The sequence below is a fragment of the Actinia tenebrosa genome, unplaced genomic scaffold, assembly GCF_029948245.1.
Source record: "Actinia tenebrosa isolate PJP-AT-01 unplaced genomic scaffold, QUT_ActTen_1.0 PGA_scaffold2__45_contigs__length_23673736, whole genome shotgun sequence".
In the NCBI taxonomy this organism is placed as follows: Eukaryota; Metazoa; Cnidaria; class Anthozoa; order Actiniaria; family Actiniidae; genus Actinia; species Actinia tenebrosa.
The window spans coordinates 12,184,061-12,202,492 of record NW_028292579.1 but is presented as its reverse complement, the minus strand read 5'-3'; the positions used below and the strand labels follow the sequence as shown (position 1 = coordinate 12,202,492).

At 44.5% G+C, this 18,432-nt stretch overlaps 1 protein-coding gene across 2 annotated transcripts in view; it reads right to left on the bottom strand.

Annotated features, from left to right (window-relative positions):
- The window catches only part of LOC116306101 (multidrug and toxin extrusion protein 2), a 31,976-nt gene that overhangs the window by 4,623 nt on the left and 8,921 nt on the right, over positions 1-18,432 (bottom strand). Inside the window, exons 12-15 of one of the 2 annotated variants that reach the window (XM_089034431.1) lie at positions 18,194-18,326; positions 17,806-17,843; positions 16,826-16,882; positions 15,756-15,882 (exon numbers count right to left, since the gene is read on the bottom strand). In XM_089034431.1, coding sequence (XP_088890557.1) covers positions 15,756-15,882; positions 16,826-16,882; positions 17,806-17,843; positions 18,194-18,326 — 355 coding nt within the window. The remainder of the gene's footprint in view (positions 1-15,755; positions 15,883-16,825; positions 16,883-17,805; positions 17,844-18,193; positions 18,327-18,432) is intronic. The other variant, XM_089034432.1, reaches the window with a different exon arrangement.

Genomic DNA, 18,432 nt, shown 5'->3' with positions numbered 1-18,432 from the left:
TCTTTAAGCCGAAGGATAACAAATATGACAAAGTCGCATGGGAGCGATTAAGGAATGAGTTTAAGCTTACCAACCCTGATTTTCGCAACAAAGAGGGTGCCGCCCATGGTTTAGGAGAGACTTACACCTATGCTTCGTATGTTGGCGCCAGCATAGAAACTCCGGGTATGGGGTATCCTAGCAGATGGGAATTCTCCGACTTAGGGGGTAAAGCGTCAAAAGGTGACTTGATTTACTTCATAGAAAGCAAAGAGAAATATCCTTGGGCGCCTTTCTTTGCCGCAAAGGGCATTGGTCTAAAGAATCTCGCAAGGATTAATCGAAGCATCGAAGCCTTTGTTTACTGCATTCTAGGGGCCCAGGTTAGCACTCGCAGCCCCATCGTAGATGCCTCCGGTGCGTCGCAGGAAACGCAACAAGTATTCCTTGTCCTCTTCGAAAGCGCTGTTATCGAGAATGAGATCTCTAAGTCGGTGCAGAGATATCAACTTGCAGTGCAGCAGTCTAAAGTGCGACTGGATTACGCTTTGTCACCTGGTTGTTGGCTAATGCCAAGTAATTTGGTCATCAACGCCGATTCCGTCGTGGGTTACAACAACAAACTTCAACGAGCTACTAAGGATATGAAGTTTGGGGTGAATGACGTGAACTCTGACACTCTTAGGAACATTCCCCATTTCGTGGACAAGCCAAAGAAGGAGCACGTAGAAAAACCATCAAAGAAGGCGCATGTAGAAAAGCCACCAAAGAAACCAGTAAAGAAGGTTACCGAGGAATATGACCATAACTTACTAAAAGCCGGTCTAGCAGCTGCAAGCATTGGTCTGAGCTATTATATATGGCGATGAACAACCCCTACGTAGCTGGAGTAGATTGCGTCTATACGACTTACACAGGCGAGAAAAAATACAACCAGGCATCTTGGGTTGATGTCACGGGCATGGCTGTAGACTTGAACTACTCAGGGAAGAAGTTAATCCTTTGTAGTATTTGCATTGGCACGAGCAGTCACGCCAACGTGGGCTTCAGGTTCCTGGATGACAATGGCATACTGCAACCTATGAGAAATAAGACAAACAACAGGGAGCCTACGCATTTCTCCGTAGAGCCCAACCCCGGCAGCGCCGAAAACATCTCGGTTTGGACTTTCCACATGGTTGCTGATTGCCACGGGAAGGTAAAGCTGCAAATGAGAGTAGACGACACGGGCGTAGTAACGATAAATAGCATACATGACCAAAGAGATCGACCTTATAATCACGCTACCATTAGCACTCTTACGGTGCTTAGCCTTTAGAAGCAAATTTATTTGCTGAAATATATGAATCCACACGCGAAGGAAGATTGGTTTCTCCATTACCTGGAGGAAAAGGAGTACGTGGGCGACAAGTGGCAAGACGCCGGATTGTGGGTGGAGGTTGGAGGCCTGGGATTGATCATGTGCACTATTTGTATTTCGGCGGGGTACTCATGCAATGCCGGTTTTAGGATCGTTGATGAGAATAACCACCCATTACCGCCATACAGGGTAAAAAGTAATACCAGACATCCAGTTCATTTTTCGTCGGAGCCCGTTCCTCCGCAAGCGGAAGACATAACGCCGGTAACTTTCCATATGATAGCTAATTGTCAATATGCAAAGCTTCAAGTTCGCCCCAGCGATGGTAACGGCCGCATACGAATAAATGCCGCCCCGACTGTTAACCCTTCGACGGATGCTACTTGGAATCATAAGCCCATTAGCACCATGAGCGTGCTGCCGCTAGTTCCGCATTATCAAGGCGGCGCGAATACCATCTTTACTTATCCCCAGTCGAGGACGCCTCGGACACCCGACGACGATAAGCCACCAGTAATACACAAGGATAAGATCAACCCCTCATCTTCTTCAGGAGTACCACTCCAATAGCTACGACTAATATCCAAATGTTATTCCCCACAAACTTTAGCAGTTCTCCGCCGGCCCTAAGCGCCAGGCCAAGAACGCTACCCAGCAGCCCAGGAAGGCCAGCTGCCATCTTTTTTCCCAAGTCCGTCAGCCCATTGCCTAATTTCTTTACGCCCGCGCCCGTAGCCTTAAGCGTGGATAGGATAACTCCTACTACGCTTGAAATGGCGACCGCAAATGCCAGCGGAATACCATACTTCACCAGAGCTCTTTTTACCTTTTCCTTGGTGGTAAGCCCCAGCTCCTTTTCCAGGTTTTCCTTTTGCGCCTGTAATTCCGCAAGGCGCACCTGAAGGGTTTCTACTTCCTTTTGGGTTGCCTCCCTTTCCTCTTCGGGACGAGTCTGGTCATTGATTACTTCCTGTTTTTCGGATATGTTTTTTTCCAGGTCTTCAATAGCCTGATCTCTTTGCCGGATTTGTTCTTCTTTGGTGTTGATTTCGGCAACCAACTGCCGCCGTTCCTCCAAAGAGCCGGCTATGGTGACATTCAAGTTTTTAGCTTCTTCCTTGCTCATATCCAGGTCTTGCAGGGCAAGCTCAAAGGCCCGTCGGGCTTGGTCCCTTTCGTCTAAAGCCGTTTCAGCTTCTCGCTTGATTTGCAGCATGACTTCGTTTTTGCCCTTGATTTCTTTCTTTTGAGCATCGGTTAGCTGCCGTATTTGTCTTTCGTAATTTGTTTCCTTTTCTTTCAACGTTTCTTGTAGTTCCTCGACGCGTTTTTCTAGCGCGACCTTTTCGTTTAGGGTTTCTAGCCGGTCTAACAGGCTTCTAGTGGCACGCTGGAAGCCTTTTAATCTTGAGACGTCACCCCTAACGTCACCATTCTCATCAAAGAGGATTTGTGGTTTGGTCCAACGGTCTTTGTCAGGAAATTTCAGGTCTTGAACGCTTATGAGGACTTTGTTTCCGCGTTCTGTGAGCCTTACGTCGTCAGCATCGAAGCGGGAATAGCGCTGCGTTAGCTCTTGCATTGCCCACTCTACGGTTTCCCGCGCGGCTGCTTCATCTATGTTTTGAAGTTCCAAGTACTCGGGGACGGGGCTGCCGCGGTTCCTTGATTGCCACATGCGATTCAAGGCTGCCTTGAAGCTTTTCCACCTATTGCCATACTTGCTTATCAAGGCCATGTCGTAGACTAGGGGCTTGGTATCCGCGTCCTTAATCCATGCGTCGTATTCTTCATCGTTAATATCGACTTGGCCTTCTTCGGTAAGGGGGTCAAAGTCTGGATCCGTTCCTTCTACTTCCATTATATATGATAAGCTCAAAGTTAAATCCCAACGTATTACCTAAGCAGGTTGGCGGACTGAAAGCAGAACGCACCTTTCACCGGGTCACATTCACACCTTCTAGCGCAAAGCCAGGGGAAACCCTGTACGTAGGCGTACCCCGCCTAACGGATAACCTAGTCTTAGTTCCTGGCACCTTGGCTTTGAGGTTTGACCTAGCGGTACAGTCAAGCCCCACAGATGAAAGGATTATCGTTAACAACGTGGGCCGCAACATCGTTTCTAAGATGCGCGTAAAGTTCGCCGGGGAATCCTTGCTGGACTTAAATAGGTACGATCTGTATACCACGTATAAAGACTTATGGTTGACGGCCTTTGACCGCGCGCAAAGGATAGAACAAGGAATTGGCAGTGTCATTCTACGTAAGGTCCGCACACCTACGAAAACGCAACCTACTGACGGCAGCGGAGAAACCGCAGTGGCAGACGCAAAGCGAATAAAGACAGCCTATGGTAGTAAGTATGTCATACCATTAGACTTTGAAGTAATCACGAATCACGGTGTCTATTACCCAAGACAGTTATCCGAGCTACAGTTTGAAGTAACTTTAGCAGATGCTAATAACATCATTGGTGGGCTAAGCACTGCACTTACCACAACAACCCCATACTCTATTACCAACTTAGAGCTACAGTACGAAACGGTGTACAGCGAAGAGCTGGCCCGTAGCGCTGGCATGGAATACAGCTCCGGAAAGGCATTCTTATACGACCACGTAGTGATGTATAAGACGTTTAGCTTCTTGGATAAGACGGATGAGGTTATCAACCAAAGCATTAACCTCCCTAGACGTAGTTTGACGGGGTTGATGCTGGTGTTTGCCAAACCCTACGAAGCCGGTAAGCGCGACTCCGAAGCGTTCCACAACCCCAACATTACTAACGTGGGGGTCAACATAAACGGCGTTCCAAACAAGGTCTACTCCCAGGGAATAAAGCCCGCAGACGTGTACAGGGAGGCAATGCGCAAGTTTGGCGACCAAATTAGCCCTGAGGAATTCTTTAAGGACAAATATGCGCTGTGGATTGACATGCGCACCATTAACGACGAAGACCTACATGGTCAAGGCCTCCGTCTAGTAAATACGCAGGATGGCATAACATTGGAAATCAAACGCACCAAGAATGCCTCCGCGGGCGACGGTGATAAAATAAACTGCTACGTCTTCGTCGTGTCTGACGCGCAACTGAGCGTAGAAATGAATCAGCTAAAGAGCGTTGCCTACTAGGCTCGCGTTCCTTGAGCCAAGCGAAAGGATAAAAAATATCCCTTACGTATAATATGCTTCGCGTATTTGAAAACAACGAAACCAAACTGCAATGCATAGTGCAAGGCGAAACTTTGTACTTCAAAGCAAAGGAGGTGGCTTTGGCGTTGGGCTATGAGCGCCCTAGAGATGCGATTAGAGCACATGTATCTGAGAAATACCAGAAAAAATGGGTTGATCTACAAGGGGCTGCGAATCACCGCTCCTTTACTACGCAACCAAATGCCGTGTTTATATCCGAACCTGGTTTGTACGAACTGATATTTAGCTCCAAACTACCCAAAGCCGTGGAGTTTCGTGATTGGGTCTTTGAGGAAGTCCTACCCGCGCTAAGGAAAACGGGTAAGTATGCGATGGACAAGCGCTTCGACGGTCCAAACAAGTTAGTATTTAAGATCGAAAATGAAGCCGACCTACACGCGAAGGTAGTCGACTACATACGTAGGTTTTACCCCGATTTCATCATAGCGCCGGGTCTTGGCGAACTTCAAGATTCAGACAGCAAGCGAATAACCTGCTGGCGAAAAGGCTACCAAGCCGGTCAACCCGACCTTTTAATCCTAAATGCGCATAAGAAATACCGCGGGTTGTGTATTGAGTTGAAAACCCCAAAAGGAAACGGCGTCTTATCCGCGAAGCAATCTAAGAAAATCTCACAGCTTGACGTAAATGGTTACCTAACGATGGTTAGCAACGATTACGACATTATCTGCCGTGCCCTGATGGATTACGCGGATGGCATTCGTATTCCCTGTAGGGGCTGCGTGAAGCGGTTTAAGTCCTACGCCACTTTGAAAACGCACCTAAAGATATTCCATAGGTATAATGAAGCTCAGCTTGACTCACTGGCGTGATCTTGCCCACGGTAAAGCATACGAAATAAAAAATTACGTCGTCTTCGAAGACATCGACCGTTTACGGTTAGTCCTCAAAGACTTAGAAGGCAAGGAATATTCCCTTTGGGCGCCGGATTGCGTGCGGTACGTAATTCAGGGCGAGGAATTCACCCACTTACGCAGCTATGGTAAGGTAAATGGCCGATGGAAGTTTGACATTGAAAGAAGAGTCACTCCATCTCCTCTTTGTAGTTAAGCGCGTCTGCTAAAGTCCGCTGCGCTTTAGGATCCGCGGAGCACCAATGCCCCACAAAGGATCCTTCGGAGAATACCCTGTCGCAATGAAGGCAGGTGTATTTTTTACGCGGCGGCTTACGAGGGGTAATGCAGTCGGCAGGTAGTTCGCAAGTAATACAGTCCATATATTGAAAGGGTAATTAGAATGCCTCCCAGAAAGGCAGCTGCGTAGGCTAGCATATACCTTTAAAAGGGGTCCTTATTATTCATTATCCTTAATAATAATGAATAAAAATAAGGATGGGATTTGAGACTCTTTGCGCAAACCCTACCTTACTATTAAAGGCCCCAAGAAATGCTATTTCAAAAGTGTCTCAGAATGTTAACAATAAGGTTAAATCTTTGTTAAGTATGTGTGGAAACTATTTCAAAGAGTGTCTCAGAATGTTAACAATAAGGTTAAATCTTTGTTAAGACACCCCGGAAACTATTTCAAAAGTGTCTCAGAATGTTAACAATAAGGTTAAATCTTTGTTAAGTATGTGTGGAAACTATTTCAAAGAGTGTCTCAGAATGTTAACAATAAGGTTAAATCTTTGTTAAGACACCCCGGAAACTATTTCAAAAGTGTCTTAGAATGTTAACAATAAGGTTAAATCTTTGTTAAGGATGCCTGGAAACTATTTCAAAGAGTGTCTCAGAATGTTGACGTTTAGGTTAAATCTTTGTTAAGACAGTTGAAGATATGTTCCTCTTCTCTAACACAACCACAACGATCGCACTCCTGCCTCCAATACTCCCTTTTAGTCCACGGAACGCCTTCGGCGCGTTCAAAAGAGGGGAAAGTACGGACTATCTTCTTATGGTAATCTATGCGATTCCTTAAGTAATCCTCTTTATGCGGGCAGCGACACATCAAATCCGCACATTGGTAGCAATCCACGCCTTCCAAGTCGTAAGCGCGGGAGAGAAACCTATAATCATGCGTTCTCCGGTGCGTCTGTAAACGTTGACGACTACTAAGTATCTTATTACAGAAACTACACTGTCTGGTTCGATTACAGACGCCCCTTTTCAGATGCTGCTGCATTTCAAAGGGGTTGTGGAATTCCTTATTACAGTCCTTACAAAGCCCACAAATGCGTTTATCCTGATGTTGTTGCATCTTTTGAACGGTGCTGAATTCCTTACCGCAATCCTTACAAGCGCGGCTAAGGGGTTTCTTTGTACAAACGCCGCGACGAACGTGGTATTGGAGTCTTTGTTTGGTGCTGAACACCTTCTTACACAACAAGCAGTCCATATATACTTAACAATATCTTAGCCTCCATTTAACATCCTTAACAAAGATTTAACCTAAACGTCAACATTCTGAGGCATTCTTTGAAATAGTTTCCGGGGTGTCTTAACAAAGATTTAACCTAAACGTCAACATTCTGAGGCATTCTTTGAAATAGTTTCCGGGGTGTCTTAACAAAGATTTAACCTAAACGTCAACATTCTGAGGCATTCTTTGAAATAGTTTCCACATATACTTAACAAAGATTTAACCTAAACGTCAACATTCTGAGACACTCTTTGAAATAGTTTCCACATATACTTAACAAAGATTTAACCTAAACGTCAACATTCTGAGGCATTCTTTGGAATAGTTTCCACATATACTTAACAAAGATTTAACCTTATTGTTAACATTCTACAGGGGATATCGCATGAAGTCCTTAACGGACTCCTTAGCCCACGTTGCCATAGTTATCAGCGCACCAAACCGTTCTGCGCGCTTCAGACCGCACATTTCATCGTACAATTCCTGCACGCGCTCTTTCAGCCGATCGATCTCCTCCCTTTGCATTTCTATGGTGTCTCTTTTATCTTTTGCGTCGGTGGCAATCCTTCTTACTGCGTCCACTGGGTCCATCGTATATATAATGGATCCGAACCATATTCCCTGCAATGCTCTGATAGTAGGACCCACCGGCTGCGGAAAGACCCAGTTCGTCGTGGAGCAGCTATTAGGACCCTTTAGATACCGCTTCGACTACATCGTGCTATTATGCCCCACCTACGTGAATAACCGCACCTGGACGGGCATAGGAGTGAAAGATGACGACTTCTTTGTAGATATCTTAGACCCTAACGAGTTATCCAGCCATTTGAAGTTCTGGCATAAGCAATTCCCTAAAGATACGCAGACGCTCCTCATATTGGATGACATTGCCTGTGGGGACGACGTAAAAAGACGCACTTCCGAGCTCGTTAAACTCGCCTTCAGCGGTAGGCATGACAATATCAGCGTTTGGTTGCTTTCCCAGCAGCTTACCAGCGTCTCTAAGCCCTTCAGGGAAAACATAGGCTCTCTCGTAGTATTTTATACTCCAAGTAAGTCTGACCTGGAAACCATCTTAAGCGACTACGGCGGTGAGATAAGCAAGGAACAGTTACACGAATACATGCGGCATTTAAAAACGCACCAACATTCCAAGATGATCTTCTCTTTGAGGTTTCCCTACACGGTTGGAATCTATGATTCCTAATGTATATGGACATTGAGCAGCTCTTAGATGAAGTCCCCACGCAGTTAGACGAAAGTAACCTTAAGGAACAACTCAACATCCTTGTGTCTTCGGGGAAGTGTAAAGAAATGATAGGTAAGGAACTTACCCATGAGCAGGTTAATAAGTTGTCAGAAGAGGAGGTTAAGAAGTTCCATAAGAGGTACGAGGCTGCCCTTGCAAGTAAGACCACGGACGCCGTAGCAGACTCCGCTATCCGACTTGCGACTAAATTGCTTGGACTTGCACTGCCCATAGACGACGTGGAGCAACTACAGAAGGACATAAGAGATGACTATGTCATATCCCAAGAACTTAAGATAACCTGCGGGTGGTTGTCTTTGAAGTGCGGTAAGTTAATGGCAGTCGCCTCTGCGGCACTTCACGTAGCTCAGCATGTCGACTTGAAGGAGGTACTAGGTTCCTTTGGAACATCTTGGAAGGACTTCAAGAAGGACAGAGAAGTCGAAAAGGTCTTCCAGGCAGCACTTGCTGAGGTACCTGATCAAGTCGCCTCAAGTACTTAGTCAAGTCGTTGTCAAGTCGCCTCAAGTACTTAGTCAAGTCGTTGTCAAGTCACCTCAAGTACTTAGTCAAGTCGTTGTCAAGTCGCCTCAAGTACTTAGTCAAGTCGTTGTCAAGTCACCTCAAGTACTTAGTCAAGTCGTTGTCAAGTCGTCCGTAAGTCATTGTCAAGTCGTCATCAAGTTACTTGTCAAGTCCTTCAAGTCCCTTAATATAAGATGAGTGGCACCGAAGAACAACCACCCGTAGAAGATACCAAGATTACCAAGGCTAAATCTCCAGGCAGAGTCGCTGCCGGAAAGAAGCTCGCGGAGATGAATAAAAAGAACAAAGCCAAAAAAGAAGAAAAGGTGGAGGAAAAAGAAGAGGAATCCTTTATTAATCCGGGATACGTCATTGGCGCGTTAGGAGTTGCTATAGCAGCAGGCAGCCTTTACTTACAATGGCGGGCAGCAAAGCCAAAAGTAGAACCACCAACATATCACGCGCCCGTGCACGCACCTGTGGAGGTTAGAAAAAGTAAGATCCCTGAAATGGAGTAAATTTATCACCCGCGGCGACCTAGATTTTCCTTCTCGCTTTGTAATATAATGTCAACCGCGTTATTGAAAACTGTTGAAGAAGCAGCTATCATTACTTCCATCGTTGCGGGTATTGGTTGGGTAGGTAAGAAAGTGCTCAAAGAAGACTTTACTGAAGACCCAAGCAAGAGCTTCGCTAATTTTGCTAAGATGACCGCTGCCGTAGGCGGGGCTATCATGGCAAAGAATTACCTACAGAAGGAAAAGTACCTACCTACGGTGTGATTTTCTAATATATAATGGCTAGCGTGGTCGCAGGTGGAGTTATTGCAGCCTTAGCATTCACTGGAGCTAATTATGGTGGTCAATATTTGGATAGATTAGTTAGAGGTGATCGCAGCGGAGATTTGGCCGCCGAAAGGAAGAGACACGACTTAGCGCTGGAGAAATATCAGCGAGACGTGGCGGCTTGGAATGAAAAAAGACAAGCTTACAGGGATTGGTTGGACAAGAACTACCAAGACAAAATGCAGGCGGATAAGAACTTCGAAAATACAGACTACGCCTTTAAGCTCTATGCGCAGGCGCATCCCGACTTTAGAATGAGAAAGCCTCAGTTCAAGAATTACTACCAGCCTTCTAAGAAACAAAAAGACAATGAGTTGGTCTTCGTAGGAGTCGCAGGGCTGGCGGGAGGCGTAGCTTTGGCGTATCTAATATAATGATCGTCTTTTTGGAAAGCGATAAAAATAACTTTACCACTTATTTAAATCCCCCCATTAAAGCCCATAAGGTTCGGCTCATAAGTTGCTCTTTGTACAATTCTTGGTATAACCTGATTAGGGGCATAGTCACTGAGCATACAGGAGGATCTAACTATCAAGCCGTATTGCTGCCCGATGGACATTATACGCCAATCACACTGGCCAAGGAATTAGCAAAACACGGTTATACTCTCACCACAGGATTGCCGCACGAAATGACCCTCAAACATAATATGTCAAATTATTCAATGACTTTTGGAAAGTCTGACCCATTGGGATCTTTATTATGTGCCTCGGGCAAGACAATTACCAACACAGCCATACCTGTGAAATGGAAAGTCGCATCCTCTTACGAAGTCTATTGCGATTTAGTCCATAGTTACAACAATGGAGAAAAGTCTTCTCTTATGTCCAAGTTTCTACCCAAAGGTAATCCATTTGACCTGGTAGAATACACTCCCATTTCTTTGAGCTATGACTTGTCTAATTTGGTAGAAAGCATAAACATCACCATTAAGGTGGACGGAAAGACGGTGGATTTTAACGGACGCAAGATCAATCTTGTCCTATCCTTCGCTTGAATCAAGCGAAGCGCGATTCTATTCATATAATGGGCCGCGTAGAGGATAAACTCAAGAGGATTTACTATGGGCCTGAAGGCTATTGGAAAGGAGTGTCGGCCATCAAGAAACTCGCGACCGCGGCCAGGGTATCAGATGAAACGGCCAAGAACTGGCTAAGAAAACAAACCCTCTGGCAGGTTTATCTTCCCGTGCCCAAGTACATTCCCAGGCCCAGCTTTACCGTAAATACCCCCAATGAAGTTCATCAGGCGGATTTGCTTTTCTTACCGCACGATAAGGTGAGAAAAAAGACCTATAGGTACGCTTTGACCGTAGTTGATATCGCAAGCAGATACAAGGACGCCGAACCCATAACCAGCAAGGATTCTGGGGAAGTCGCAGAAGCCCTAGGTAGGATTTATAAGCGCGTCTTGAAATGGCCTAAGCTGCTGCAAGTGGATGCGGGGACAGAGTTCATGGGCGTGGTTACTAAGACCCTGAAAGACCACGACACTAAGATTAGAAGAGCCGAAGCTGAGTACCACAGGGGTCAGAGCATTGTCGAAAGATTCAACAAGACCTTGGCCGAGCGTCTCTTTGGGTACCAGTATTGGAAAGAGCTGGAAGATCCCTCCAAGCGCAACAGGGAATGGACTCAGAGGCTCCCCCAGGTCGTCGCGGCTTTGAACAACGAGGCGGCCAGGGCTACAGGAATGAAACCCAAGGATGCCATAAAAAAGAAACACGTGGAACACAAGTCCTACGTCAGAAGTTCGAGGGCGGTCTTCCCCCATGAAAAAAAATTAGGTAATGTCACAGTCCGATATCTCTACGGACCGGGTGAATTAGAAGGAGGATCCAAAAGAGCTACGGATCCTAATTGGTCTTTGGAAACTTACCAGATCCGAAGCGTAATAGCTAAGAAGGGTCAGCCCATCTCGTATTATCTTCACGATGGCCCCACACGTGGGTTCGTCATGGAAGAACTGCTTATCGTGTGATGTCCGAATGCTATCGTATGCACTCCGTCATCACACATCCATCGCTTACCGTCAAATGCAGACAGTGACACCTTCTCCTGCGTGACGTTATGTATCTGATGACCATAGCTGCGCAGGCTGTTCATCTTATGCCGCTGTTCCTTGCGTGTTCGTAATACGTTGAGGTAGGACTCGTGCGTAATGTCCTTCTTAACCACGTACTTTTTTACGCCTTTAGCTTTCTTTTCTACGCCGTCTAACTTTAGCACGCTGTACATCTTTGGTTTCAGACCCACGTACTCTACTATGGGTTTTCCTAACATTTCGTCTTTCATCTTCCCAATTACCTTCTTATTCTTCGCAGAGTAAAGGAAGTGCTCCTTCGGGTAACCGCTGGTGTCGTACTCGTCTATGTCGGGGAGGCAGTCTTTGTAAACGTCTTCCGTTTGCACTTCTAGAATTAGGGAGTCGGTGTCTGTGTACAGGAGGCGACAGCGGTCTCCGTACTTTGGCTTAAGCTTATCGTAGTAGAACTCGTACATAAGCAGCTTCGATAGATCCAGCACCGTAAAGCCTGTGTAAACGGGCTTGTTTAGTAAGAGGTTTGCCCTTTTCATGTGAATCACGTAGAAGTTCAGCATTTCTACGTATCTAACGAAGCCTGGCTGTGAAACGTATGCTTCTGCTTCCTCTTTGGTGCTGACTATTTTTACGCTTACGCGCTTGCGGATGTTCTCCATTGTCTTTCCGAACACGCTGTTGTTCATCAGTTTGAAGAGGTTTTTCTCGAAGTCATTTTTCGCTGCGGTACGCTTTTGCGTGTTAAAGTCAATGTAGGGGCGCATCCAGGGTTCCTGCGTGAATTTTAGGACTCTGTGGATCTTCTCTACGCGCATTCCGTGTCGCACGTAGAACTGCAGGTTGCGGTAATGTACCACATACTTCTTCTTATCCATCAGGTTCATAGTTAGTTTCCTGTACGGTTTGTAACCAGGGCACATTTGCTTTTGCAGCGGACTTAGCTGCTTAAATGGTATCTCTATCGCTTCTGGTGCTAGGGGGAACTCATTGTGTTCGTCGTGCAGGCGCTCTGGGTACTCCAGATCCACTTCTAAGACGTAACCCTTGTCTTCCTCCTTTCCTACCTGCATGTAGAAGTCTATCGGCTTCACTGGATCCCATTCGAAGTCTCTCACAGGTAGGTACTGTGACATTGCCCAACCATAAAGGTTATTCGCATCCAGGTAGTAAATGTATGTGGTTGGTTTCTCTGGGTCGTGCTCTACTAAGGGGTTGTTTGCGCGGGCGTAACGTCGGCTGGGTCCGCATACGCCGCCACGAATACCGTCTTCCATAAACCGATACATGTCGTACTCCGTTAGGAGATCCAACTGCGCATTTGTCTTCTTTAACAAAGCACTCCAGCTGAGCCCAGGAGCCGTGTAGAAATTAGCGGGATCCAATCCGTAATATTCCATAGCCATCTTTCTGAAGCTTTGGAAAACATCTGCAAGCAGCACTACGTCAGACCTTAGGTAGATGTCGTGGTAGTCCCCCATGTTCTCACAGGAGTACTTTTCCCACACGTCTAACGCATGCTGGTACTCCTCATCCTTTATACCGGACTCGTTTAGGGTGCTGTAGAAGCGATCTTTGGGTGGTAGGGACTCTTTGAATCGATCCCAGGAATCCATGTATTCGTATGGGTAGACTCCTTTCCTTTCCGCGCCATATTGACTGGAAATGGGAAAGTTGGTGTTATACTTTACGAGGTTTGCTAAGGAGTCCGCCATAAACTGCTGCGAATCTAAGAACTTTAGCTTACCCACAGTTACGGACATGTAGCGCTCTTTGTTGTTGGGTATGCATTTGACGTCGGAGCCGTCTGTTCCTTGTAGTAGCAAATGGGAGTCGTAACCGCGGAGGTTGTGAAAGAACACCGGAATCTCCATGTCTGGATTTACTTTGAAGTTTATATTGCATTTCCAATGAGCCGCTCCTCTGTATTTACCCGTGATGTGGCAGTGATCCCTAACCTTATCCACATAGAAATCCTCAACAAATGCTTTGTGGCAGTGAATGCAGTGCGTGGAGGGCTTTCCCGGCTTCTCACCTTTCTTAGCATACTTCCCGCATTTAAAATGAGCTTCTCCTAGATACTTTCCATCTTCATCCCACGCTTTCTTGGTTCGTCTTCCAAACTGAAGAAGCGTATGTTGACAAATGTGGCATTTTTTTGCCTTGTTAAAAGCCTCCTGGTTCTCTTTGGTAAATTCCATCTTCTTTGGACGTCTTAATTGTTCTCTAATCTCTTCCTCCTCTTCTCGCAATGCTTCTAGAAACTCATTAGCTGCGTTCTTACCTCGGTAAATCACAGGAGGGTTGGCCTTACCATCTGATCTGACTACTATGTAACCAAAGGAGCAGATCTCGTGTAATCCCACCTTATTCGTGGCACCACTTTTCTGCTCTTCCTTAGTTATCAACGCTTCAAAGTCTGCATATATCACGTAAGGCACCTGCATCTGCTTTTGATGGTCTGCGTATGAAAGCTCTTTGTTGGTGGGTATCTGGATCCGTTGCGCCACTTCTTCGACTCCGCGGCAGATCTCATCGTGTTTCTTTAGGGTATTTAAGGATGTAAATGACAGCAAGCAGCAGTCGCAGAAGTACTTTTTGCCTTTGTGCTTAGTATGTCTGTAGAATAGTCTGCTAATGTGTTTAACCCACGAGTAGTGTCCGCCGTGGTAGAATAAATGTACGCGCTCTCCTTTACTTTTTGACAGAACTAACGGTACTATCGTCTGCTCTCTGACTCCGTAAACGTTAATTGCTAGATCGTTTATTTCCTCAAATATGGGGATGTCTATCAACTGCATGGGAAATTCCACACCATCCCACTCTAAATCATCTGTGGGATACTTACTTGTCCTACAGGGATCCTTCTCTGCTGGATACAGTGCAGACCTGATTGCCCACATAAAGCATCGATTGTCTTCATTCTTCACGTTTACAATAGCCTTCTTCCTTTCTACCCACGTTGGTAGCGGTACGTAACTCCCCCCTCGTATGGGTACGTACCTGGCCATACTTATCTCTATTCCTTCAACCTCCTCTACTGTCCAACCCGATCCTTCTTTCGTGTAGTTAGACAGCGACTCCATTATTGCTTCTAAGGCTTCACTGAGTGACCTATCCAGATTCGTGGATTCTAATATCACTAACGACTTTGATCGCAACATTGCTGTCGTCATTACCTCGTCTTTTGACAAACTTACTTCTACCATTATGCTCGCTTTCAGGGCTCCTAATTCTTCTATACCTTTTCGGAGAGTCCTTTTAACCTTCCTTTCTGACTGACGCCAAAACTGTCTAACGTCAATCTCACCGTTACCGGGTATTGACACCGTGCTGAAGTTGCTTTGGGATTCCATCTATATAATAGGAAATATTTTATACCTAATACCAAGCACTTTTTAGGTCGTCGTAGTCGTACTCACAGTCCTGACAATGCCAAAACAATTTAACCTTAGTCTCAAACTTCTTACCACATCCACAATCATAACTGCTCATACACTTCGTCTTCATTTTCAAATGCTTTTTCAAATCCGCTTCTTTCTTAAAAGTTCTCTTACATTCTTCGCACTCCATATATAGACTAATATATTTAAGTGCGCTGTTGCCCTCAACCACACTTGGAGTGGGGGGTCGTCCGTAGGTGGATTTTTGATACGGATCTTGCCCGTGTTGAGATTGCGCTGTTGCCCTCACGGGTAATCCTGGCGTAAACTAACATATTTCGAGTGCGCTGTTACCCCCACGGGTAATCCTGGGGGTCTCATAGGGAATGAGGGCTACGCAAACACGGGTTAGTGACTTTAAACGGGAAATCCTCGTGTGGTCACTGCGCTAGAACCCCCATTCCCTATACTACTGGTGTCAGTGGGTTGTTGGTAGGGTGTCAGTGGGTTTTTGGTAGGGTGTCAGTGGGTTGTTGGTAGGGTGTCAGTGGGTTGTTGGTAGGGTGTCAGTGGGTTGTTGGTAGGGTGTCAGTGGGTTTTTGGTAGGGTGTCAGTGGGTTGTTGGTGGGGTGTCAGTGGGTTGTTGGTAGGGTGTCAGTGGGTTGTTGGTAGGGTGTCAGTGGGTTGTTGGTAGGGTGCCAGTGGGTTGTAGGTAGGGTGTCAGTGGGTTGTTGGTGGGGTGTCAGTGGGTTATTGGTAGGTTGTCAGTGGGTTGTTGGTAGGGTGTCAGTGGGTTGTTGGTACTTTACCATGAGCATTCTTCAATTTGCAAATATCACCATTTCTCTTGTCTTCATCCACATCACCATTAGGTTTGATTAGTTTGTCTTTGTCTTTAGTCTTCATTCCATGGCTTGTGTCTGTCCTTTTTTTAGCCTTAAATTAGTCAAGAATTAAGTATAATTAATGTTAACTGAACTAACTTTTAAATTTCATCACCTATTGCCATTTTGCAAAGAAATTGAAGCAGCATTCAGTAATTCCATGTTAAGAAGGTGCCAAAAGTACACAGCAAAAAGTCTTATAAGCCTCCTATATTAATATGTTACTGAATGAAGCACTTTTTTGGTCAATTGTTCCTAAGAAATACATTAATATTTTACACAAAAAATTTTAATAACAATAATGTAATAATAATAATAAGTTTGTAAATCATTAAAAAAAAATAATAATAATAATAAAGAATATTTACATTATGTACTTTGTGAAAATTTAAAGAGAAAAAGTTACTATTTACAAAAAACTAGAAAAAACAAAATGAAAAACAAGCATTATAAAAAAGTCTAAAATTATCTAATATCGGCAAGGTTAGTATTAATGCTAAAGTCCAATAGAAAGTCACTTTCGTTGTTCTTATAAAAAGGAGTGCGGGAGCCTCTAATGCATGTAATTACAGCTTTCAAAATCTCAAACGACAACTTTGTTCTAATATATGTTATTGTGTCAGAATAGCTTTGTCCAGTTTTGTTCGCCAGTTTATCCGCTAGAGTTTTTAGGAAAATTTGGCTTTCCTTGCCCATACCACCATTGGTCCCAAAGATAAGCGGTGTAAATGAACCCATTTCCACTTCCAGAACTCTCTGTTGATATTTTCTTTTCTTTTCTTGCTCTTGTTCGTTGAATATTGATGAGGTGGTTTTCTTCTGGTTGCACTTGGAGTTGACATGCGACACTCGTACGTCAAAAAATGCTGTCACTCCTCGTTGCCAGAATGCCCCCGCTTTGATATCCAGGCGTGCATCTACATTAATACACTTAAATGCACGTTGCACTTATTAATACATTAATACAGCAATATTAATACATTAATATTGCTTACCAGATAAGCTTGCTTTGTCCAATTCGTACAAGAAAGTAAGATGATATATAGAGAAGTCTGTAAATATAAAGTATAATATAATCATGTCTTTTTATTGATACAGGGTAGCCTATAAAGCTAGAAGCTTGTTGAGCTGCGTATCCTCCATACATACAGTCAATTCAAAAAATGTTGTCGTCGACCAACTCAAGCCTACGTGACTGGACCGAAAAGAACTCTGGGTAGTAAACATTGAAGCCGAGTTGACTCCATAATTTTATCTGACTAGTGATGCCTGGTTTACAGCACGAACCTTCGTAGGCGAGCGGGAAGTGTTGGAGGAGACATTTTTTAAATGCCTTCATATATTCGAAATTGTGAACTGAATAATAAGTACTTTGTTTTTGTTTCCTTAAACCCAAAGACATGCATTTGATGGATTGTTTCTCGCCATTATTATCTTATTACTAGCGGGAACAATTTATTCAGAACGAATGTTTAAACCGCTTCATTGATTTTTACCCATATTCCTTTCGGTCCAGTCGCGTAGGCTTGAGCCGGTCGACGACAACGTTTTTTGAATTGACTGTATTCCTTACTACATTCAAATACTCTATACACTAGACTGTCAACCCTCATGTTAATTTTTATGGACAGAGGAAGACCAGAGAACCCGGAGAAAAACCCTCCAGGTACAGGAGAGAACTAATCAAACAAACTCAATTCACATGTGGCAAATTATGAATATTATTAAATCGCAATTAAATTGTTAACAGTGCAATGTGCAAAAGTATGACCAAATTCAAAGCATTCGCATACTTATATGCACAGTTGTTTTTCTGCCAAATGAGTGCTTGCCTGCCTTATTTGGTAAAACCAGCCAGTTTCTCATTGAAATATGTCGGTTTTACATACAAGACCAGTGCATAGAAGTGCATAGGCCCATGTGAATATATTAAACGTTGTCTTACTTTTGTGTGCTGCACTGTTATTTCCCATACCTGCACAAGCAAGCCACCTGTCAGTCCCCACCACATTCCTGGTATAAAAAAACGTTAAATTAAACATCTGAAAAACCACCTCTTGGGTGGCTCAGTTGGTTAGGCACTGACAACCTGTGATGGAATCTAGCTGGAAGTTGTGGTTTCAAGCTGCAGCAAGACCAAAACTCAGGGTTGTAAATTATCTGAATATTTCACAGGCTAGATCGATTTTGTTCTGGCTTGGATGGCCATGTAAAATAGTGGTCCTGTCTTATTGAGCTGAGACATTAAACATAAAAGATTTCCAATTTATTAGCTCAAGGGATGAAATATGGTATGCATTTAATGACAAAAAAACTTCACAGTTTAAATGATGTCCTCAATATTTGTAAAAATCATACAGTACCTGAAAGACGCATATCAACAACAAAGGCCAGAACTACTGCAAGAGGTAGTCCAATAAAGTCATAACTAATGAGGTTTATGATAACACCTATTCTTTGTTGTCCACAGCCGCGTACAATACCACTACACACACCCTAAAGAAGAGACAAAATCGAAAATGCTCTCTGTTAAGAATACAGAAACCCAATTAAAGCTAACCAAATAGTAAACATTAATGTAACAAGTCATGCAATATCTGAT